Source organism: Sphaerodactylus townsendi, linkage group LG11 (genome assembly GCF_021028975.2).
Source record: "Sphaerodactylus townsendi isolate TG3544 linkage group LG11, MPM_Stown_v2.3, whole genome shotgun sequence".
In the NCBI taxonomy this organism is placed as follows: domain Eukaryota; kingdom Metazoa; phylum Chordata; class Lepidosauria; order Squamata; family Sphaerodactylidae; genus Sphaerodactylus; species Sphaerodactylus townsendi.
This window is the reverse complement of record NC_059435.1, coordinates 17,489,951-17,514,915: the sequence shown is the minus strand read 5'-3', so window position 1 is coordinate 17,514,915 and position 24,965 is coordinate 17,489,951. Positions and strand designations below refer to the sequence as shown.

Below are 24,965 nucleotides of genomic sequence, written 5' to 3'. Positions count from 1 at the left end.
GCGCCCAGAGCCACGCCCCTCTCCTTTCCTTCTTGAGGCCACGCAGGTGAGGCGGTTGAGGCGTGGCTCCTCTTCCGCACACACCCCTCCGCCCAGCGGCTCGTCAGGCGAGCGCGTGCCGTTGGTCGCTCCGGCTGCGCAGCCGCAGTAGCGCGTTGGAGTCCCCTCCAGCGAGGGAAGGTGAGAGGAGTCGGGCAGACGCGGCTCGCAGTGGCCGCAGCCGGGCGGGTTCCTTGACGCCGCTTGCAGCCGCCGCCGCCGCCGACTCTGGCCATGAGTCCCGACGAGAAGCCGCCGCCGACGAGCCGCTCCCGGAGCAGCCGGACGCCTCAGCAGCCGCGCCGCGGGGGGCTTTTGACGGAGATCCGGACCCCCGTCCTCACCGAGCCTTTCCAGGAGCGCTACAGCCTCAGCCCCGGCCGGGAACTGGGCAGGTGAGGGAGCCTTTCCTCCTCTCCCCTTCTTCTCGCGCTGCTAACAGGAGGCTCCCTCAGTCGTGCAGCTCTGGGACAGATGGGAATGCTCAGGCAGCGCTGCCTCGCTGCTTTATTTGTTCACTAAGAGTAATTACATCCCGCCTTTCCGTAGCCATGCGCAAGGCGGCTTGCAAAAGACGATAAAATGCAGCCATGTAGCAAAACCAAATGAAACCGAGCGCAGTGCAATCCAACCCTGCCATACGGTTACTGCTGCTCTTGCTAATATTGTTACTGCGATTTTTGCAAACTTAACCCCACCCTTCTGTTTGCGGGGGGGGGGGGGGGGGTTGGCTTATTAAATAGACTGCGTTTTTCTTGTTAATTGTATTGAATTGCCTTCAGCCCCGAAGAGAAAAGTAGGTTAAATGGAGTTGATAGCAAATAGTGGTGAGTATGTGGACGGTGCCTTTTTGGTATCAGCAGAGGATAAGTGGTTAGGGTGTCAGGCCGGGTTTTGGGAGACCTGGGTTCCAATCCCAGGTTTGCCAGCTGACCAGTTTTACTCTCAGCCTGCCTGCCTGCCTCGCAGGGGTGTGGTTGGGAGGATGAAATGGGAGAGGATCATGCGGTGTGCCCTAAGCTCCATGCCAGGAAGGTGGGATTTTTTAAGAAGGGGACCAAACGGCTGGTGGTGTTAATTTTTCTTCAGAGAGCCTGCTGCTGTGTTTCTGGTCACCTGGCTAGATCAGTGTGAGTAAGTTATGCCAAGTCCTGACATGTTCTTGGCTTGAAGAGACTGGTAAATGCAGGTTTGACCTTTGTTGAGGTAGGCAAGTTGTAAAAATGTCATCAGGGAGAAGTTACTTTTATATTGCTGATCGTCATCTTTTTTAGTGGTTGTTGGTTGCTTTTGTGTGTGTTTTGATTAGATTGTTGGAGGGGCGGGGTTAATGTGAAGAAGGTGGAATGGGTTGTCCCAAGACTGGCACGGCAAACATCCCTTTCTTTATTTTGTGTCTAGGGCCATGTGAAATCCCCGGCGACTCTAAGCTCTAGTTCTGGTCCCCCTTTGTGGCACCAGCCCTGCCACAATTTGTAAAGTTTCAGAGCAGGGGCTGCTGAGAAGATCAGTCACATGCCTCTTCCTTTTTTTCTGCCCCCACCTTTATAAAGATAGCTAACAAAATCCTTTCTCCCCCTCCCCCCCCCCATAATAGGATGTGTGAGAAAGGCAGACTTGGGTATTGTGAATATCAGTAAGTTGTATATGTGCATACTGCGCTCCTCCCACTCTTCTTTTGTGGTTCTTCTGTTAGTGTTGGGCCAGGCCACACACTTAGATTGATGGGGGATGGGGGAAGATTTGTCTCCTTTCCATCAGGATTTACTTTTCCTAGTTGAAGTTAACAACGGTTGGGACCTGTATGTTATTTTGCGAGCCGAGCCTGGGTGGCAGAGGAGTTGTCATTCAGGTGTGGTATTTTGACTCATTTGGGCTGGAGTAGTCAGAATTGGCTTTATTGTCATAGTTGCACTTTTAACCTGCTTTTCATGCAGATGGGTAGTCAGTATGAAAATGGCATGTGGATTCTTGACAGTAGTCTATGAAAAGTGATACAGGAGGAGTGTATGTGTAATACAATGTAGACACTCGCAATTGTATGTGCACACTTTTCTGTCAGCCAGCTGTTAAAATGATTTGACCTGTATTGCTCTTGAGAGCTTCAGTGACAAGTTCCATATTCTTGAATATGGAATTTACCAAGAATGTACCAGAATGGGGGACTAGTCTGGCTAAAAGTGTGTGTGTGTGGGGGGGGGGGATCTGATGTCCCCTGTTTCTTGATCCAGGGCATTTGTTTATTCTTGAAACACTACTAGTTTTTGACTGTATAAAGGATTTAAAAGATTTATGCCTCTGTCTGTTCTGTGTGTAAAAACGCATGCATTCCTGTATATGTCATATTGTAAAGTTTCTTAATGTATTGACTACCCATCAGGTTCATGGATTTATTTCTGAATAAGCACCTGCAGAATTTTGGGCTGTATGCAGCCTCTCTAAAATGTGAAGTGACAAGCTGGTGTGAAATCCCCTCCCTCCCCTTAATAACTGAGGTTAGTAATTACTGAAGTCAGTTTTGACTTTGAACAGGATTTTTCCAATTGTCTAGGCATCAGTGCCTAAGGACCCAAGGCTATTAGAACTTTCAAGGCTAAAGCCAGACAGACCCTGAGTCAGGAATTACAAACAGACTTCATCTGGTATTTTAAACACATTTTGTAGACATCAAAGCTGTGACTTTGGACCCTCTAAAAGCAGGTCACTGTGAGCAATACCTGCATAGCCTTGACACATTCTTGTTTTTCAAAAATGAGAATGAAGTTAGAACATTTGTTTAGATATGCAAGCTGTAAAAATGATATCCATGTGAAAGGTACTTTGCTCTATGGATCCTGATCACCTTTTAAAGATCTCAATTCATTTTCATGAACTAGTACATTATCTAGGTCTCAAGTAGGCACCTGTTGCGAAATGAAAGGAAATTTAAGAGTGTCTCAATATCACTGAAAGAAAAATATATCCATCCTTTTGCACAAATGTGAATCTGTGTGCTTGAAACATGGAGATTGATTCAAAGAGGCACAATGAGTCGCCATCTTATTAATTCATTTTGTGATAGTCACGGGGTCCTCACAAATACCTTTCAGCTTCAAAGAAACACAAAATGGAAAAAATTCAGCTGGTTACATTTAGTTCTAAGAGCAATATCAAACAAATTAACATTGTGCTCTGAAATTGGGTGAGGTCAGATATTTAACCTTACAGAAAGAAATGCATCAGTTCAGCATTAAAAATTCAATCTTGAGGTGTATTCAGAGTATCTTTAGCCCGCTGAACAGATAGTCATGTTGAAATAAGGGGTTGGTGGGGGGAGGGGGAGGGTTAAGCCAGAATGGGCAATGGGTGCTGTTCATCCTCAGTCTGGTTCCTAATGACTGGACCAAGTAATGCTAAAGAAAATGATGCGGTCTGCCTTAATGTACATCCATTTTCAGGTGGAATAACACAGGGCTTGTTGTAAGGAAGCAGTGGCACTACGATACAGAAGGTATGTGTGGCATGCAGCCATAAGCAGGTTGTCCCTATTCTAAGGTATTCTTTAGATACAACACAGTAACTTCATAATTACTTGAATCTGATAAGCTGAATACTTAAAGGGTTTGTTTTAACTATTGTAGATGAAAAGTAAGCGATATGGCAGATAGGAGAAGTCATTAGATGCATTCATACTTGAGGCTTTCATTAGGTTGTTTCAGATCTGCTACTGTGCATGTGAATCTGGCATATGAGTGATTTTTTTGAGATATCTTAATGTTCATATGAGGTGTAAAGTTTGAATCCAAATTACAATTCAATTTCATTGTACTCACAATGCAATTTCAAGCACAGTTGTGGCCTTCTAGCATCTAGCTCATTGGTTTCAATAGATTTTAAAGGGTGTAACTGCCTGGGATCATTCTTCTGCATGAAGCCTGCTGGGTGACCTTTGGTTAGTCACAGTTTGTCCAAAACCCTCTCAGCCCATGCAGAGAGGCAGGCAATGGCAAACCACCTATGAATGTCTTTTGCCTTGACTTGATGCAACTGCTTAGGATCACACTATTGCCTGCCTCCACATCATGGCCTTGGTATTCCTTGGACATCTTCCAGCGAAATATTAACAAAGGCCAGGCTGAGAGTGTGTGGCTGGCCGAAAGCTACCCAGAAAGCCTTTCATGTTATAAATGGGGATTTGAATCTGGAAAATCCAGGTCCTAGTCTGACACCTTAATTGTTGTTCCTTGCTGGAAGTTTTAACATGGCTATTTAAAGCTTTTTAGCGTGTTTGCCCCATGAAAATATAACTGAATTAAAACAAGTGAATTTTTCATCTAATACCACAGCTGCAGAAACATTTGCATGGCAGTGCTGCAGTTCGACTGTGACTTAATTGGGGTTTAACTGTCCTCACTGTGTCCAAATGCAAGAACAAAATCATGTAATACCTTTGGTTAGACCCAGCCAGATAGACACAGCACTGTCAAGAGTATCAGAACGGTTCATCAGGCTTCAAAAGCTTTGCTGAAGCTTTGTGTTTTTTAAATTTTAATTGTTTTATTTTTCAATAATAGGATGTAAAGACAAACAGAACAATAAGACGAAACAATCAGAAAATGTAACTGTGAAACAGAATAGTAAGAAAAAGTAAATTCTCCATGTTACTTTGGATTTTTGATCCCCTCCCCCCGCCCCAGTCTAGGGTAGGACATTCTCTGCCTTCCACTTTTCCACTTTGTTGTGCAAACTATTCTAGCCACTTTTGTCAAATATCCAAACAGTTTTTCTAAAGTTCTCCTGATCTTCTTTGGTGTTATGTGTAGTAGCATTGTATTATTTTGTACCTCTGCTTAGTATAATTGTCTTATTTAGTATTATGCTTAGTAACATCGTCTTGGCATCCATGACAAATTTAACTTTTAAAATCTTTTGTATTTCCGTACGTACTTTCCCATTTTTTCTCACTTTTCTACATGACCACCACATATGAAAAGGGTTCCATCCACTTCTTTACATTTCTAGCATTTTCCTTTATAATTCTTATTCATCTTTTCAGTGTCCTTTGTCAACAATAAAACATCTAATACCAATTTCCTTTTAATGATTGACACTAATGTGTTAGCTTTTTCTGGGCTAGAACATTTAATGGTGAATGAGAAGCTATTAGAAAATAAGGGGGGGGGGTGAGGGAGTTAGCCTTTGTTTAGATGACAGAGAAAGGCACACAGCATTGACTTTGCAGACTCCCAGAGTCAGGTTTAACACTATAAAAGCTTTGGGAATTACAGCCAATGTGAAGTCAGATTTATCACACTGATTTTCAGATAGTCTAAACTGAACGTCCTTATGTTAAAACTTACTGTTTGGCAGGCTGTGAATTTTATACTTTTCATCCATAAAAGTTCCTATTATTGGCAGGTTGTTTCCTCATCAAAATTTTGCATCCACTTGGCCATGCATGTTTTAACTTGTTCAGTTTCTGTGTCATAATGGATCAAAAGTTTATATGTCCATCCTAATTAATAAATGTTCATTTTGATGTGAATTCTCATTTTCAAATTTTGCCAGTTCTCTTAATGTTCCTTTGGTTGATTTAATGTCCCTTCTCAAGTCTTGCGGCTTGTTGAATCTTTTGTGATGGTTTGGTATTCATGAAAAGTATTACATGGATTCTGTTCTTGTTTTTAAATGTTGCATGAACCATATGGCTGTGCAGCTTTTTCTGTGTCCAACCTAACTGTATTTTCCATTGGAGGTACTGTTATAAATTATGCAGGTGGCAAACGTGGAAGTACTTTCTCCAACAATACTCTGTGGGATTGTCTTTCTAAATACTGATCATTTCTCCCCCTACCCCACTATATGTCTCATCCACTGTCCACCATGAAGTTTAAAAAGATAAGGCATAAGTGCTGGGGTGGATTCATCCATCTCCAAGGAGTTTTCTCCAATTTGAGGAAAGCTTCCGTTTTTGCTCAGTGGAGTGATAGGATCCATGCCATTGTACTGGGAAATTAAGTCAGTCCAAGGGTACACAATTGATTGCTCAAATTTATTTGTATCACAAATTATATCTTTAAAAAGTTACCTTATTTTGACAATAGGATTTAGGATTTATTCCTGTGAAATGAGTTGTTCTCTGGACATAATATTTGTACAACTAAATGTCCTGCTTGTTATTTATAAGTGACATATTTCATTTTTGAATGCTTTGAATTTATTTATTTATTCAATTTTATAGGCTGCCTCATCCCCAAAGGGCTTTAGGCGGCTCACAACAACCCCAAACAACCACATAACAATTCAATTAATAGAATACATAACCATCTAAAAACAATAATAAATTAAATTAAATTAATGTATCTGTATATACGAAGGAAATATAAATATGTTCAATGTAGATGTTACAAACGTGCCACCTACAAGGACTCGTGAGGAGTATCTCATCCCCCCCCCCCCCCCCCCCCCGGTATCTTTTATCTCCTACTATTTTCTCTTTCCTTTCACTGGCACCTCCCTTAGCTTATCAGCCTTTCTACATTCATCTGGCCTAGTGTTGCAGGCACAAGACTGGCCACTGGCAGGAAATTCATCAAAGCCAAAAGTCCTTGCCAGCAACATAATAGCGTGGCTGGAGATGCACTGATGTAACTTCTGGTCGTGCAGGAAGTGATGGCGACACATAAGGATGCTGGTCTTCTCCCTGTACCCCCCCTTTTCTCCTTTATGTTTTGCCCACCTGAGCAGCAGCAGAATGAGCCTAATGGTCAGCTTTTTATTTTCCCCTCCCCGATTTACCTCACCTCAAGAAAAGACTGAGTTGTGTAATGGGTGCCAATACTGTGACCTGGCCAAGTTGTGCTGGTAGAGATGGTTGCTGTCTGGCCTGTACCTGGAAAATCTTCTATCAGGACATGGTAGGGAAGGGAATGGGGTTTTTTAGAGGCAGTTTTGGGTTCCAGGTCCACCCCTGCTCCCCCCCTCTCCCCTCGCCCCCCAGCTTGGCTTTTCAGAACCAAGGTTTGGAAGACTAGGCAATATTGTTGGGGTTGCTTAGCCAAAAAGGCCCTGACATCTCAAAACTTAATCTCAGTGGGCACTCTTTTCTTAAGCTAGAGCTGTTTCTGTTATTTTGCAGTTTTTTTCCCCAGTGGTTTTTTAAAAAAGATTTCTGATATTTTTTCTGCTAGACTGGAGCTTCCGCCAGCTACTTTTTGGCTCGTTACATAATTAAGCAAGTCCTGTTAAAACTTTGTGTAGGAAACCTAGAACCAAGCAAGACTGTCATAATCAGCCTCCAAACCTTGTATCGTCCAATATGTTTCTGTTATTTCCTCAAACTACAATAGCACTAAACATTTGTACAAGCAGACTATAGAAATTGAAAATGTAGTGTGGCAAATAGTGACTTTCCTTAATTTCAAGTTCATACGATTGATGTACAAAAGTACAAATACAACAGTTGAATCTCCAAACAAAAAATTCTTGAACTGGAGTACTCTGTTACTTGAGAGGGGAAAAACTAGCTTTGGGGAAACTTGACTTACCAACCCCTTTGTGATTTAAACCAGTCAATCCCTTACAAGTTCTAGAAATTGCAAGAGGCGAAATTTGGCTTTTCTGTTGTCAAAGCGCAGAACACAAGTTTTCCGTTGTCCATGCTGATTCAAATTTATGGTTAAATTAATAACTCACTTTTTCTGGACTAGAACATGTAATGGTAAATGCGAAGCTATCAGGAAGTAAAGAGAAGGGAAGTTAGCCTTCATCTGGGTGACAGGGAAAGGCACACAACATTGGCTTTTCAGATTCCAAGAGCAAGGTTTAACACTTTTAATTACTTTTTAAAGTGTATTTATGGAAATTATATTCATGCTGATTTTATATATACTATTTTATGTTGTACACCGCCCAGAGCCCTTCGGGGATGTGGCGGTATATTAAATTAAATAAATAAAATGAGAGGACCCATGAAACTCTGGAAATTATGACCGAAATAAAGTCAGGTTTATCACACTGATCTTCAGATATTATTATAAACTAAACGGTCTTATATTAAGACTGTCTTGCTGGAGTATTATCAGTGCCAGAAGTCACCATTACTGTGAGAGCCAGCATGGCGTAGTGGCTAAGGTATCAGAATAGGATCTGGGAAGTCCTGGTTAGAATACTCAGTTGCACCATGGAAGTTTGCTGGATGACTTTAAGCCAGTCACACACTCTTAACCTTGACTCTGGCAAGTATTGGATGGGAGACATCAGTGGAATAAAGGGTCATGACGCAAAGGCAGGCAGTAGCAAACCAACTCCAAATGCCTCTTGAAAACCCTTCTGGTTTACCATACGTCATCTGTGATTTGGTGACAAAAATGGCTTTGTGTGTACAGTAGAGGAATGCCTCCAATCCCTTTTGAACAGACATGGGAAGAAAAGTAAAATATTTACATTTCTTTTGAGTGTTTAAATTCAGAGTAATAATTCCACAGGAACAACATTATTCAGCAAATAATTCATATTATTTCAAAATAATATTCAATAATATTATTTTATTATTCAAAAATAGTACAAAAATATTCAGCATTAAAATATATGATAGCTGAAAAGTAAGAAATTTTTAAAAATCCAGTAAGGAATGGATAAAAGTTTGTGTGTGGTTTCCTTAATAGAGAAATTTGAAGATCTAGTTAATATTGTATACAACAGGAAATATTCATTGTTTATGATACAGCTAAACTGTAGAATCACCTAATTGGTTCCCCAAAGCGCAGCATAGCACAACATTTGGAATTGTGGATGGTCATATGAGTATAATAATGCCTCGTGTGAAGGAAAAAAATTGAGGACAATGTTACATTACAGTATCCTTGAACCGAAACCATGGACTGGATCCAAACTAAACTTTCCACTAACAGGAGGTGTCATTTTCGCTAGTTCCTCCTTCTTGCTCAGTGGTTCTCAACCTGGGGGTCGCGACCCCCTTGGGGGTCGAACGACCTTTTCACAGGGGTCGCCTAAGACCATCAGAAAATGGTCTTTTTATATTTCATATATACCAATTTTATGGTTGGGGGTCACCACAACATGAGGAACTATATTAAAGGGTCGCAGCATTAGGAAGGTTGAGAACCTCTGTTCTTGCTGTTTCCATTTGCAGAAAATTTAGTCCAGTCCAACCTGTTATATACATAGTACCATTAAAGACTTGTATATCATTTGAGAGGTATTGCTAGTTTTAATACTGCCTTCCTGCTAACTTCTCTTTCAACTCATTGAGACCTATTGTTGAGTATGTTTCAAATTGTGCTGTAGAAAGACACCAATCAATAAACTTTCCTATGAGGAAGGAGAACTGCTAGCAGTTGAACGTTTGAATAAAGCATTTTTAACAAGGTTCTTTTCTTTTTCTCAAAGTGTATTGGACGATGGTGGATATTCCATACAGAAGGCTGACATCTAGAATTAATTCATAGTCTAATGTTGTCCCGTAGTTTTCAAACCCTCTTTCACACCTTCACAAAGATTAATTTCCTCACCGAAGTAACTATTAATAAGTACGGAACTCACAATAGTGACAGGACATGTTGTAGGTTACTTTAAGAAACTATTATTTGATGTTGCATTCTTAGTTGTTCACTAGTGGAACCCATGGCAACAAGAAAGTGGGTAAACATATGATGTAAAAGCTTTTTGCTTATCGAGCTTGACTTGCAATCAGTAGGGTCTTTGTTTCTTTTCTTCAAACCAGGAGACATGCCAACGTAAACCATGCTTTTTGAAGCTGGTAGTCTCAAGAAATAACCTTGAGCTCCATCTAATAACTTTGAATTCCAATGAAGCCATTCAGATTTTTAGCCAGTACCATACTGCAAACATTACATTTTGGTAATGAAACCATTTCAATCTACCCAGTAGTCCTTCTTTTATTATTTAAATTTAAGCCTTGCAATAAATAGCTCTCGCCCATGAATGCCTAACCAAGAATCACCTTCCTTTCCCTGGATGAAAGAATTTGTATTCCTCTAGTGCTCCAATCTTTCACTTCCTTTTGGTTTGCCTCTTTACTAACTTTTTTAGAAGTAAGTTCTCACACCCTGCCTTTAACTGTGTTTACTTGGAACTAATTCTCATTGATTTCTCAAAGCTTGTATGTCTAAGTTATATTAGGATAACAATATTGGTAATTATTTTAAAGAAGGAAAATCTTGAACATGAGAGCTAAAGTTTGATAAACTAATGAAACTCGTCTTGAGTATGTGCAATACAGTTCAAAATATATTTGAAATTGATTTTTTAAAAGTTATTTAAGAAGTCGTTTTTGAACTGTTCTTCCTTAGCTACCAATACAGGCGAGGGTATGATTTCTACAGTGTTGACTATTAGCAAAGTAACGTTCTACATTTATTGGTGACTCTAGAAGGCGACAAATACTGCATAACTTGGTAGTCCTACATTAATACCAACACACCCTAGTGTCGGGTTGGCTTGAGTACTGGGGGATGGGAACTCTGGTTTGTTTATTTTAAAGTTTTGTACCTTGTCTTTCAAGGTGCCTTGTATGTATATATATTTTCAAAATGCTCCCCTTAACTTCTTAATTAATACCATGATGCTTGCCTTAACATATTTGGACAGCTAGGAGTTGAGCAGAATTCTTGCTGGCAGAGTGGGGGAAGCAGGTTCCCAGCAGCTCCTCTGTTTGATAGCTGCTGTGGCTCTCTAAGTGGCATAGCCAGTCTACAGGATTGCTCAGGTAACTGTACCAATAAGAGCGAAGATTCTGGCCAGGTTTTCCTGTGTAATTAGTTAAATTAACTGAAAAGGATTGGCAGATTGCAAGCTGTACACCAGATGGCTTCGTCTTCCTTTTTTTCTGTTTTAAATGAGAAACTGACTTGCTTGTGACTTCTGCTAAACCTAATTTTGTACATATCAAATATAGGAATCACATTTTTAGAAGATATCTAGTTTGACTGGCTTCAGGCCTGAATATGGGACAAAGATGGTGTGTTTTTCTCTGGTACAATATCTCTGTTTGCAGATGGACAGAGGAAATACCTCACTTCTGCTTTTAATTTTTCGTTGGTACAATAGACATGCCTGCATTGCTGAACTCTTTGAGACCAGGGCAGGTATTAAAATCACAGTACTAGAATGGTTTCGCTCATTGTTCGGATGGTGTTGGTCATTGTTAGTAATCCAGAATAGATCCTGTACCATTGATTCAGCAGTATTTCACAGTGACAGTAAAGATCATCCAGAGATTTAGAGCTGAGTATCATCAGTAATGTTTCCTGGTTAGTTCTGTAGTTCTTTGCTGCTTCTGATGTCTTATTCTGTTCTAGGTTAGTGCCTGAATGTCACAATCAAGTATCTGAGGATGGATCAAGTTGAATTTGGATAAGGCAAAACTAACGCAGTTTGGTGCAGCTGATGTTCTGAAGGAGATTGTACTTTACGTTCTGGATGTTTGACCAATTTGGTGTAGAGCTTGGTCCAGATTCAGAACGAAAGTCTAGAGTTTTGTTCCCGCCCTGTTAAGAGAATCAAGTCTACATATTTGTGGAGAATGCTTTTCCACCCAGCTGTATCTGGTTTACAGATGGCCTCTCCTCTTAGACTCTGCTGCTTTTGCCATGCTTCTGTAACTTAATGTTGAAACATGCTGTACGTGCAGTTGCCCTTGAAGATACTCTGGAGCTTTTGCCATCACTGGTATCGGGTTTGCAACTGTTGTCAACTGGACTAATGTACGTAGTCTGATTATATCATACCCACTTTAAAACAGATTGGTTACTTGTGTTCCTGAGTTCAATTCTGAGTTCAGGTGCTGGTTCTTGCCTTTAAATCCTCTTATGACCTGGGACCCATGTTCTTGCAGGCTAGCAGCCTTGCAGCAAGTTAGCAGAGTTAATCACTTACATAGCTGTGTAAGGAGCGAAGTGAAAGGATTCTTTGGAAAAAAATTATGGTTTTGACGGTTTGGATGAAATGCAGTGGTATGCATGAAACGTTTTGAGGGATAGCCGGATTCCACGTTAAAAACAGCTTCTGGCTACAGAACAATACATCCGCTTATCAGACATCCTCTACTGATTGACTGTGGAATGGACTGGAATGCCATGAAGTGTTTACAGTTGTTCAAGTCTCATGAACTGTGTATCACTGAAAGTTGAAAATATATTTTTCTGTGCTTTTTGTATCATTTGTAGATATAGATCTGATTTCGTAATTAACGTAAACAGTAAAGTGTGTGCATTCAATAGGTATTTGTCCAACAGGTACAACTTGCTGTATTGAATATAACAGCCTTCATACAGTTAAGTTCTTCATAGGTTGTTTTGTGACTTTTATACCGTACGCCCTTCATTTGGTATTACATACATGTTTAGGGATTGTTTCTACTGGTATGAACCTGTTCACCAACAGATTGTCTCAGTCAGTTCTGTTGGCTAGTGCCTTGCACAGGTCTATTAAATCAGCTGCGTTCTGATCTGGAGAACTTTTGGTGGTAGAGCTATCCCTAGGTGTCTCAGGAGGAGATCAGGAGAGTGAAACTCAAAGTTTTTTTTCTTTGTGTAGAGTTTAACTATTCAATTAAGTTAAAATACAGTCTCTCTCTGTTTCTAATGCTGGATCAACTGATCTATAAATATAAATAGTTCAGTGTCCTTAAAAGAAAAGCAAGGCTGAAAGTATTGCGAGGCATATTAGTAATGCATTGTTTGTTGCCTTGGGTATATTTCCAACTTCTAGAACAGGGGTAGGGAACCTGCGGCTCTCCAGATGTTCAGGAACTACAATTCCCATCAGCCTCTGTCAGCATGGCCAATTGGCCATGCTGGTAGGGGCTGATGGGAATTGTAGTTCCTGAACATCTGGAGAGCCGCAGGTTCCCTACCCCTGTTCTAGAACGTTAAAAGCAGGACTTCCATTTTTGAAAAAGATAACTATTTTACAGAAGGCATTCTTGCATCTGCAGTAAATATATCAGGTTTCAGCTTGTTAAGATGGCTTAATTTAAATTTGTCTCCAGTTGGTCTTTTTTTGAAGAATGCATATAGAAGCGTCTACACCAGGGGTCTTCAAACTATGGCCCTCCAGATGTTCAGGAACTACAATTCCCATCAGCCCTGCCACTTGGCCATGCTGGCAGAGGCTGATGGGAACTGTAGTCCATGAACATCTGGAGGGCCATAGTTTGAAGACCTCTGGTCTACACTTTTCCTCCCTTTAAGGTCATTTTCACCTGTACCATTAGTAAATAATGACCTCAGAGTGCAGTGATATACCACATTTCTTTCCTTCCATGGACACACATGGATACCTGGCGCATAAAACAACCTGTCAACAATCATTTTTTTGCCATTGTGGCAAAATGTGCCATTTTTTGCCCCAACCAGTGTCTCCAGGGTTTCTGCAACTGATCCAGACACTTGGTGAATTGTTATAGATGACTATAGGTTGGTGAAAATAATAGGCTTCCTATGAATAGACTTTGTTAAATAAATTACCTCAGTGTACGTCAGGGATAGAAAAAGACACCCAGCTTACTAGCAGTTCTGGTGATTTATGATTATATTTCTTTTGATAATTTACTTTTCAGTATATTGGGTTCAAAGTTTAGGTATTTGTGAGACGTCTGCTGCCAAAAACAGGGATTTGTTTGATAGCTGGTGTTTGGAATTGAATTTGGGATTAGCACACATCCCAAATATGTGTTTTGTTCCTGTGCTTTTATATATTTGTCACATGTCAACCCTGTGGAGACTCTAGTGGAAGAAACTTGGCAGCTAGCACTGGCATTTTTGTTTTTTCTTGCCTTTGAGTTTGTCCTATGAAGAGTGTAGTTTAAAATTGTGCACTACTTATTTCCACTAACATGCTTTCTCTCATTTTAGGGGGAAATTTGCAGTGGTAAAGAAATGCATAAAGAAGGAGACAGAAAAAGAGTTTGCAGCAAAATTTATGAGAAAAAGACGAAAGGGTCAAGATTGCCGGATGGAGATAATTCATGAGATAGCAGTTCTGGAATTGGCACAGCGTAACCATTGGGTTATTAACTTGCATGAAATCTATGAGACACCAACAGAAATGATCCTGGTTTTAGAATAGTAAGTATTAATCGTAATGATGTCCTTTTTATAAATATGAGAAGAATTATTCAATGATATGTTATATTTTGATGATAAACCATCCTAAGTCCTCCATTAAAAACAACAAAGGTTAAAATAAATGTTCAAGCACACCCACTGTATCATTATCAATATCACCAAAATTGTGGATACCATGAACAAACAAGACTTAAAATAGACAAACCTGAGGTTTGCGGGGGGGTGGGGGGATCTGAAATCTACAATAACACCCCTGGCTGCTCACTGTTGTTCTACAACAATGACACCATGCCAGTGTGGTGTAGTAATTAGAGTTTCAGACTAGCATATTGGAGATGCAATTTTGAATCCTTATTCTTCTATCGTGCTTGTAGGGCCGTGGTGGCAAACCTATGGCACTCCAGATGTTCATGGACTACAATTCCCATCAGCCCCTGCCAGCATCAATTGACCGTGCTGGCAGGGGGTGATGGAAATTGTAGTCCATGAACATCTGGAGTGCCATAGGTTTGCCACCACTGTTGTAGGGTGATCTTGGGCCAGTCCCACGATTCTCATCACAAGCTACCTCAGGGTGCTGTCTGGATAAAATGGAAGATAGGGGAATGATATAGATTGCTTTGGGCCCCCATTTCTGAGAAATGTATGGGGTAAAAGTAACAAAAATACAGCTGAAGATGATGAGCCAATAAAAAGTAGGATGATGAGTGGAAGGAAGTGTGAAAAGATGATAGTATTGCAGTTGTCAAATGAAAGATGTGGTGCCCTGCCTCCCCTGTCACCAGCAGGGGTCCCAGGTCCATCCCTGCTATCCCTTCCCAGGTGTTGTCAGGCCTGTCCTCACCCCTGGTGACTGGGTTTTTTCCTAAATTGGCTAGAGCAGGGGTCTGCAACCTGCGGCTCTCCAGATGTTCATGGACTACAAATCCCATCAGCCCCTGCCAGCATGGCCAATTGACCATGCTGGCAGGGGCTGATGGGATTTGTAGTCCATGAACATCTGGAGAGCCGCAGGTTGCAGACCCCTGGGCTAGAGGTTACAGCCTTCTGCTGGAAGAGTTGGACTTCCCTTACAACTGGTTCTCTCCTTGCCCCCTCTTCTGCGGAGTACTAGGCCTACCCTGTCCCTTCCCTAAGGGGTGGGCCTCGCTGCCACCTCTGGCTCTCTGCCTCCTCTAAACTCTCTGCTTCTCTCTTTCTTCTTCTACTCTGTGCCTCCTCTGCCTCCTTCTCAGTACCTTTCTGCTCGCCTCCCCTTTCTGCCCGCCTTTCCTCCCCTTTATCCCTCCCCAGCCCTCGGACCCAATTGGCTTGGCTGCCGTGGGTCCCTCCCCGGGCCCAACCGGGCCACTCCCCCTCCTTAGCTGGCTGGGGCTCGGGTGTTCTCCAGTGGGTGCGGACTGGCTGGGCTCGCCAGTGTCATCAGCATGGCGGGTTCTCTCTGCGGCTCTGCCTCCTGCCTAGGGCCTGGTGCGGCTTCGGTCTGGCGCTGCTTTGGCATTGCCTCGCCTCCCACCCTTGGCCTCCAGGCCTGCGAATTCACCCAGTTGGGGGAAGGGGAGGGGGGCTGTGGGGATTGCCCAGCTCTGCTGTCTGCCTGGCCGGGAGCTTGTTCGGGACTGAGGTTCTTTCACATGCCAGGTTGCATCCGCACACTGATAAAAGGAAAGCGGAAACAGTGTGCCCCCCTGCAAATCCTTGCAGGTTTCCCATCATGCTGTTGGGCCTGGCAGTAAACACCACACATTTGGTCCATGATTCTCTGTGTGGAGGCTGCCAGGGGAAGGAAGGAGGGAAAACAGTGGCAAGGACAGATAAAGGTAGGGTGGCTAGTGGGTGGGAAAAAGAAGAGGCAACAGGAAAGGGAGGAAACTATAGGGGTTTTAAGGGAACAGAAAGTAGTGGGGAAAATGAGGTGCCACCCACAAATCCTTGTTGGTATTCCTTGTTCTGTTTTTGAAGTTGCGAATGCACAAAGCTTGGAGCATCTTAATAGCAGTGACCAATACCTCGGAGTATCATCACATGTGTGTGATTTCCCAAAAAATCTAATTATAGACTCTCTCGTGATAAGTAGATTGCTAATATTCCAGGAACATTTTGACTCATTGGAATATAACTGGCAAGTTCCTAATTTGGCGCTATAGGTACTAATTTAGCTCCTGGTTCAAGATTTATTACTGATGTAACCATAATATAGAAGATACTTTAATATGAAAGCGATGCGGGTTCTTTTTCCAGAATAAGAATGTTGAGTGTTTTGATGCAGATAATTCATCTCACAATTCCTATATCACATACAAACATGTTTTAACTTGTTTATAAAAGGAAGAAGCATGTTATTAGGGTGTGCAAGATCCTTTTTTTTTGCCCAGGAAAGACTACAGCTGCCTCACCAGCTGGAGTTGGTGAACGGCACTTCTTGCGTTTGCTGCCACTTACTAGGGGTCAGGCACATTAGAAAGTAAGACGCACATTCATAGTAATCTTAACATCTGCAGCCAGATGTGTCAAGGAAGTGTGTTAAATTCTGGAATATGATAGTTGTCACTGGGAATTATTTTTGTTCCGGCTTTTTAAACCCAGCACTGGCTGTTCACGCACAACAAACTGGTCTGGATTTGCTGGAAGAGTTGGACTCCAAATTGGTTGTTTTGACTACAAGCAATAGCTAGAGCTGGGAGAAAATGGGAAGAAATATTTTGGGAAGAAATATTTTCAATTCTTTGGCAACCTAACTATCAGTTTTTTGGAAGAGCGAGCCTCACATTTTTTGGAAAGCAAAAATGCTTGGCATTATTCGGTGCATAATTTGTGGGCTATACAAGATTTTTGTTTCCTCTGTGGGCTCGCCAGTGCAGACAGCCATCCCCTTGCTCCCAATCTGACCTGGAGAGCCACCCCTCAAGGGCTGGTCTGGGCTGGTGAGCCTGCTGTAAGCTCACCAGCTGAGGCGGTCACCCCTCCCAATACCAACCACCTCCCCCAATGCCGTTCTGGGCTGGCAAGGCCACTTCGAGCTCACCAGCCAAGATTGTCACCACCCCCACCCCCAGTAACAATCTGGGCTGGTGAGCCTGCTGGGGGCTCACCTGCGGAGGCAGCTGCCCCCCAGCCACCAGCCCAAACCAAGTCACATTTCTATCACATCTGGCCCTGGAAAAAATCAGTTCAACACCCCTGCATTAAGATGCTGCTGTGTAGTGAAGACGCCAGTTCTGCCATGTTCTTTTTTAAGTGAAACTAGTCAGAGCCTTGTGACCCAGTCCTCAAGATGTTTGTTTCCATACAAAAAGCCCTGCTGAATGCCATATAGCTTCTTTGTGTGTTTTAGTCTTGCAGCCTTTATCTTTACATTTGGTATCAAGAAAGGGCATTCATCAACACTCTCCCTCATTGCATAGTCTTAGCTGTAACCCTTTACATAGGCTCTTTAAGAGCTTTTCAGTGGGTTTTAAACAGCCTATGTCAAGATGCAATGTTTCCAGATGAAACATTGCTTACCACTTGTGACTTCTTGATACATCAAAATCAAGAGGGCTTTTATTAAGGTATACCGGTATAACCCACCTTTCTTGCTGAGACTCAAGGTGGACTTCAGGAAATACTTTGATCTGATAGTATGAGACATCCAACAAACAATGCACTAAGACTAGGATTATAGAACTGGCCAACTTTGTAAATACTACTTTAATGGAAGAATTCACTGCCTGTATTCTACCACCATCACACCGCACAAAAAAGGGGGAAATACATAACCCAACTAATATCCTACCACTTCATTCAGCAAAGTCTGAAGCCTTTTTCCAGTGGAAGCAGTTCTTCTTCTGAAGAAGAGCTACTTCTATCGGAGCAAGGCTCCTTATGTTGGGGGAAAGCTTCAGACTTTGGTGAGCAGCATCTTTATCTAATGCTGAATTACTACTGACCTTCTACAACGTAACTTACATCATTCTTAACACTAATTATTTTTCTCAGTGCTGCTGGAGGGGAAATCTTTGACCAGTGTGTAGCTGAAAGAGAAGATGCTTTCAAGGAGAAAGACGTTAAGCGTCTCATGAGACAGATCTTGGAAGGGGTTTCATTTTTGCACCATAACAACGTAGTTCATCTTGACTTGAAGGTAAGATGACACGTCTTAAAACGAATGCAGTGTTGAGAATTAAACTTCTAAATTGTCTTCTACCTGTGAAAAACCTAAAAAATGCACTTGAATGTTTCCAGCTTTCATTTTTCTGTACTTATCTGTACAGTGGCCTTGTAGTGTGGGCCAGTTTGTCTACTTGAGATGCGTGTTCCCACATCCCTAAATGGAACTTCATCCTGACTTGGATGACCCAGCCTGGCCTGATCGTGTCACCTTTCAGCAGTTAAGCAGGCTCTGGTTATTGGCTCCATGTAGGCAGAGACCATCAAAGGAATCCAGAGTTGCTGTGCAGAGGCAGGCAGTGGCAAACCACCTGTTCGTCACGTGCCTTGAAAAACCCTACAGCACAGGTGTCAAACTCACGGCCCTCCAGATGTTATGGACTACAGTTCCCATCATCCCCTGCCAGCATCATGCTGGCAGGGGGTGATGGGAGCTGTAGTCCATAACATCTGGAGGGCCGCGAGTTTGACGCCTATGCCTTACAGGGTCTCCATAAGTCAGCTGTGACTTGATGTCACTTTTCACCACTACCACCAAACAGAACATCTAAACATCACCAAGTGGAGCTGGACTGAGTCGTAGAGCTTCTGCTTTGCCAGCAGAACAACCCAGGCTTAATCCTCAGCAGCTCTAGCTAAAAGGATCAGACTGGGAATGTGTGTGATTATATGACCCGGTCTGCTACAAGCCTAGTTAATTAAAGTAGGAGACAGAAGTGGTGTGGATCAGAATAAGCTGGGGGGCGGGGGGGGACGGACAGTGCAGGGTACATGTCAAAATTGTGCTACGATGTGAAGGAGCACATAGAAAGAGCACATACAAGGAGAAAGAAAAGGCCCAGAAGGAGCTGGGAAGGCCTCTAGTGAAGTCCTGGGTTTATTGGGAATTGCATAGGTCTGTTAAGTTGGGGGGTGCCTTGGCTTGCAAGCAAAATGAACAAGCTGCATTGACTGGCACTATACCTTGTCTTTGCAAAAGATAAAAGTGCAGTTTTGGTGGCACAGCAGGAAATGCAGCAGTGTCTTTCCACCATTTAAAGAAGTCTTGATTCTCTGGTAGGTTTTTAAAAGTGTTAAGCACTATTTGTGCCACAACCTTTATTTTGAGTGCTGTTAAGTTTGCTACCTTGATAAAAGTATTTTTAGTGCCTCTAAGGACTATTAGTAGTTCTTGCCGGTTGTGACTGCCATGTTGAGTCGGCTTGATTCATTTGTCATATGCTGTCTCTTATGCTTTGGCTAGGACAGTGGTGGCAAACCTATGGCACGGGTGCCAGAGGTGGCACTCAGAGCCCTCTCTGTGGGCACACGCAAACAGAGTGCCCCCACATCTAGGCTGGCCTGGGCTGCTGGGCTCGATTATTAGCATTACGCCTAAGACCCAGTTTTGGGGAAGCAGCCCTGTTAAGCGCTGTTAAACCCCACTGATTTTCATGCGAAGAACGAAAGCACGATCCTTTACCTGGGAGTAAGCTCGGTTGCTAGCAATGGGGCTTGCTTCTGAGAAAACCCTCCTAGCATCATGATTCACCCATTGGAAGATTTGCACGGTTGCTTCAAAGCAAAACCACCGACTACCACCAAGCCTACTCCTGAGTAATGCACGCCTCGGAGCCCACCATTTTTTCTAAACTAAAACCTCAGTATTCAGGTTAAATTGCCGTGTTGGCACTTTGCGATAAATAAGTGGGTTTTGGGTTGCAATATGGGCACTCGGTCTCAAAAAGGTTTGCCATCACTGGGCTAGGACCATTATGGGTATATCCTTTCAGTTAAAAGAAGCAGGGAGATTTCCATCAGCAGCTTAACTGAAAAAGAATATTCAGCTAAAAGCTGAATTAACTATTCGAATCAACTTTTTAGCAAGAATGGGTTCATACCTGAAGATTTATATCCAAAGACTACTTCATATGATAATTTCCTGAAAGAGATTTCACAACAGAAGATAATTCTGCGTACATGATCGTCATGTAGGCAACTTGCCTGTTATGTTTAAACCTATTTAGTATAGTTGTCTTTATTTTTCTACAGTTCTGGATTTACACTTTAGGGTTATATGCAGACAATCTAATATTGTTTATCTATAAAGTTGTTATATTCTCAGTTGACTTACTAAACTCCAAACCATACATCTGATTGTACTGATTGAATGTTAATAGTTCACTGGCATATGTATTAGTATATAGGATAAATTTAGCATGTATTTTAGGACATAGTGACATAACTAGTTTTTCGTTTAACACTCACCTGTACAGAGAGCAAAATTTCCTTGAAAGGGTTTTGTTTTTTATGGTGGTCGATTTGGGTATAGATTTAAAACTCCATAATGACCTGAATAAATACTGGACAGACGTGTCCTGAACACTCTTTTGGAGGCTTTGCGTTCTTTCACATTTTGGTGTTCAAAAGATTCCCAGTCTGCTCTGGAAGGACTCCAAGTAACGAGCGCATGTGTGCAGTTTCATTAGGCAAACGATTGCCACAATTACATTATTCCCATTCCTTTATTTTTAGCCCCAGAACATTCTGCTCACCAGTGATTCACCTTTGGGAGACGTTAGGATAGTTGACTTTGGTCTTTCCAGAGTAATGAACAACAGTGAAGAGCTACGAGAAATTATGGGGACACCTGAATATGTTGGTAAGTTCTTGCCCCGAGTTATTGCTGTGATACTTGGGCTCCATAGCACTGGAGCATGAGACAGACACTTGTGATTCTCAGACAGGTACTTTTGATTTTCGGTAAAGAAATATCTGTCAGCATCTCAAATCTAACACAGATCGCCTTTGGAGATTTAGTTATTGCACTGTGGGAATTATTCAGAATGAGGTTCGATGCAAGCAAAAAAAACTGGTTCCAGTGAATGCACGCTGCATTGATCACAAACTGCTGATACCCTCATTATACAAAGCTGTAGAAGCACCAGGATGTCTCTGTACACGCTAATATGTTTAAACTGGTTGAGGAACATATCATAACTAAATCCTTTCTGCACCAGCTCCAGAGGTCCTGAGCTATGATCCAATCAGCACTGCAACAGATATGTGGTAAGGAAAGTTATTTTTTTAATTGAACTGTTATTTCAAAAATGGACCATGTCCCAACCTCCTGGGATCTCATACATTTTTTTTCCTATTTTAAATTTAGGAGCATTGGAGTACTAGCGTATGTCATGCTAACAGGAGTCTCTCCTTTCTTGGGAAATAATAAACAGGAAACATTCCTAAATATATCTCAGATGAATGTAAATTACTCTGAAGATTTTGACCTTATATCAGAATCTGCTGTGGATTTCATCAAAGCACTTCTGGTTAAAAGACCTGAGTAAGTTCTATTTTCCTGTTTTGCTTCATTGCCTTAAAACCACACAAGGCAAAGGTTTGAGTGATGCAGCCCCATCCGGAGGGGAGGGGATTCACCTCAGAGACCTGTGTGATGGCCACAACAGCAGATTCACCCTCTCCAGGGCATTCACTCCAATGGAGGGACGGTTTTGCCAGCACGCAACCACCACTGCCTCCCCCTGGCTCTGGGATGCGGCACAGGATGCTACAACAGTGTCCCAGTGCCCCCATTGGCATAGTGGAGGCAGGACTGGGGGAGGAGCCAACATTAGTCAGGTCCCTCCTGCCCTTTGCCAGCGTTACACCAGCAGGCCCGCAGCCCACACTTAAGCCAGCCTTTTTGCTGGCATAAGTGCCGTGGATCCCATTGGGGCTCCTCGGTGGCAAAGAGACTTTCCAACCTCCCAGTGCTGCCAGGAAGCTACTTGGGGGCAGCGGCTGGGGGCAGCCGTGACATGGATGGATCTAATAATCTGTTATTAGACCCCATTCGTGATGGGGATCGGGGATTGCAATTAACGAGTAGTTATGCGACCCCCGAGCGGTCGGCGTCCAACTTCTTAGAGGGACAAGTGGCGTTCAGCCACCCGAGATTGAGCAATAACAGGTCTGTGATGCCCTTAGATGTCCGGGGCTGCACGCGCGCTACACTGACTGGCTCAGCGTGTGTCTACCCTACGCCGACAGGTGCGGGTAACCCGTTGAACCCCATTCGTGATGGGGATCGGGGAATCTGTTATTACTCTTATCCTCAGTTGAGCTTTGTGCCGTGTGTCCACAGCCGCGTATACGTAAAATATTCTTAGTAGTAAGGCTGCAAATTGTTTTCTGCCCAGTGCTACAATCCTGATTTTTTAAAATTTACATTGCAAGGGCCAACGATGATTTAATATTGTGGAATAAATTGAGGGGCGCTTTACATTTTAAATGTGTAACAATGCTATAATATTTCCTATCCATGACTAAAAATGCCCAGTTGTTTCCTCTTAAGCCAGTTTCTATCTCTGGATAGTTCATGTTTTCCCTAGTAATGTCATTGTGGCTGCTGCTGCCAGGAGTAAAAGCAGCCTCCTAAACATGAGTGGCAAAGAAAACAAGCCGTCGCCCAGTTGTCCTCTGCCTGCCATTTGAACAATTGTGAAAATTTAGTACTCAAACAGCAGGCTCACCCTTGTGCTAGCTGCAGGGGAGCTGTGGTCGCTCCAGCGGGATCCTAGCTTCCTTTTCACTCTTATGCTGACCAGGTTATGCCCTTTTTAACGACACGTGCCTGCCTGCTGGCTACTAGTGCACCAGCAATGACATTAGCCTCTAGCAGAGTCAAATTGTCCTTCCACAAATAATGCGAGCAGTATAGTGAGTTAGAATAAGTCTGATGAAGTCATCTTTGTGTCAAGACAGTCTTATACTGAGTCAAGCCATAAGTCTATCAAGGCCAAAATTGCCTTCTGACTATGAGCAGCTCTCTCAGGTCTGGGGGTTCTTGCATCACCTCCTGAATGTGATCATTTTAACTGGAGATGCTGGGACCTTCTGCCTGCAAAACAGGTACTCTGCCACTGGGTTATGGTCCCATCAATACTTTCTGAAACTTCTTGTGTATTCATATTTAGTGTGGCTCAATTTATTGCAACCTCTGCCCTTAGAAGTAAATACTTAGAGAGGCAAAAACGTTCCCCATTTGGGGAAGGTTATCTCTCTGCTTCTGTAAAATCCAGAAATAAATGTTGATCTAGATCAGGGGTCTGCAACCTGCAGCTCTCCAGATGTTCATGGACTACCATTCCCATCAGCCAATTGGCCATGCTGGCAGGGGCTGATGGGATTTGTAGTCTGTGAACATCTGGAGAGCCGCAGGTTGCACACCCCTGATCTAGATTTACATGAACTGAAATATTGCAATGAAATGGCTCCCTGCCCACCCCTCCCATCTAAGACCCCAGTTGCCTAAAATAGCTGCGGCAGGTAGAATGACAACTGCAGCAGGTAGAATGACACCATATGCAGCTGCTAACCATGTGGCTTGTCGTCACCTCACTGCAAAAGCTTTCTTGGTGACTTGCAGTAGAGTGGCGGTTAGTGCAAATGACTCACAGATGCCACACAGATATCGTGCCGTTTTCAAGTCACAAGGGTGGCATTATGGGACCTGTCTTCCCTGAATCCACAGACTTTGTAATGATGATGGAACTGTTTTGGGGAAAGGGTTAAACGTGGTCATGGCAACGTCAGCCAATGTCGAGAGAGCTTGCCTTTTCAGGTCACATCTTATACTTGTTGTGCATGTGATAGGTGTGGAATGTTCTTCCCAGTGGGAAGCTTATTCTGAAGTGTGTTTTTACTCCTGTATCTTTTGAACCAAGTATTCCTCTTTTTTTTGTCTAGGGAACGGGCAACAGCGGAAGAATGCTTGTTACATTCATGGCTGGCACAAACGGATGGTCCTGACACTCTGTGCTGGAGTAAGAACATAGATGGAGGAGCAGATACTGCAATTGTAAATGAGGAAGATTCCGCTTCTGTTTTTTCTCCATCCACAGAAATTTCAGAAGACTCAGTAGTGACTGAAGAGCTCATTGTAGTCGCTTCATATACACTGGGACAATGTAGGCAATCGGAAAAAGACAACAGTGTGGAACAAAAAACCATTTCCAAGCGGTTTAAGTTTGAGGAGCCGTTGTTGCAAGAATTGCCTGGAGAATTTATTTACTGAATTGTGACTTTGCTTCGCCCCTTGAGACTTTGAAACTAATATGGGAGACGGGTCTTTTGTCTCTCGCATTTTACATATAGCCATGTGTGTATATCTTTGTAGATACATGAGGAAAATATTAAAAGCCAACTAGAAAACTGTGCCAACCTCTTTACTTTTAATGGAAGTAAGTATATGAGAGGTCTTCTGTGGATGTAAGAGTGTAAAGCAATGGTGGTTGTTTCTGTTGGTTAGTTTAAAGCTTTTGTATTTGCTGTTTAATTTGTCGGTCCTCATGGTTGCAGGTTTACTGTATGCACACAAAAAATCAGGTTTTTTTTAAATTTGAGTGTTATAAGGCTTGTAAATTTTGGGTATTTACAAAAAAGCCAAATCTCCATGCTGGGTTTATTTAGGAATTCTGAAAGTATTGGGCTCCGTTGTACCCTACAGGGAATTTTTCTGGAGCTGGGGGGCGGGGGCTCTTTTTCTAAGAGCATGAAGAGGCAATTCTGCAAGAGAGCCAATCAGCAGTGGGGGGAAAAATGCACAACAGAAGCAGCAAAAAGCAACCCCCCCCCCCCAGTTCAGAAGAAGAAAATCTTAGTCAAGATCACAATGCCAGGAGGGGAAAGAACCAAATAACGGTA

The 24,965-nt window shown here is 42.6% G+C and overlaps 1 protein-coding gene across 3 annotated transcripts; it reads left to right on the top strand.

Annotated features, from left to right (window-relative positions):
- Nucleotides 1–126: 126 nt before the first annotated feature.
- Nucleotides 127–24,900, top strand: STK17A (serine/threonine kinase 17a). Of its 3 annotated transcripts, none has more exons than XM_048511438.1 (7): nucleotides 127–434; nucleotides 13,917–14,129; nucleotides 18,108–18,252; nucleotides 20,793–20,919; nucleotides 21,278–21,326; nucleotides 21,427–21,603; nucleotides 24,009–24,900. In XM_048511438.1, exons 1-7 carry the CDS (start codon nucleotides 274–276, stop codon nucleotides 24,334–24,336), a joined length of 1,200 nt encoding a protein of 399 aa, XP_048367395.1. In that variant the 5' UTR covers nucleotides 127–273; the 3' UTR covers nucleotides 24,337–24,900. The 3 variants fall into 3 exon arrangements, with proteins under 3 accessions (XP_048367395.1, XP_048367397.1, XP_048367396.1); XM_048511440.1 differs by lacking the exon at nucleotides 127–434 and adding an exon at nucleotides 848–866; XM_048511439.1 differs by lacking the exon at nucleotides 127–434 and adding an exon at nucleotides 9,994–10,094.
- The last annotated feature ends 65 nt before the right edge of the window (nucleotides 24,901–24,965 follow it).

Bases quoted from the DNA above. Each gene is read 5' to 3' on its own strand.
- STK17A (XM_048511438.1), top strand. From the start codon at position 274: ATGAGTCCCGACGAGAAGCCGCCGCCGACGAGCCGCTCCCGGAGCAGC. The intron at 18,253-20,792 runs GTAAGATGACAC...CTTTATTTTTAG, and splicing joins TAGTTCATCTTGACTTGAAG to CCCCAGAACATTCTGCTCAC. The intron at 21,604-24,008 runs GTAAGTTCTATT...TTTTTTGTCTAG, and splicing joins CTTCTGGTTAAAAGACCTGA to GGAACGGGCAACAGCGGAAG.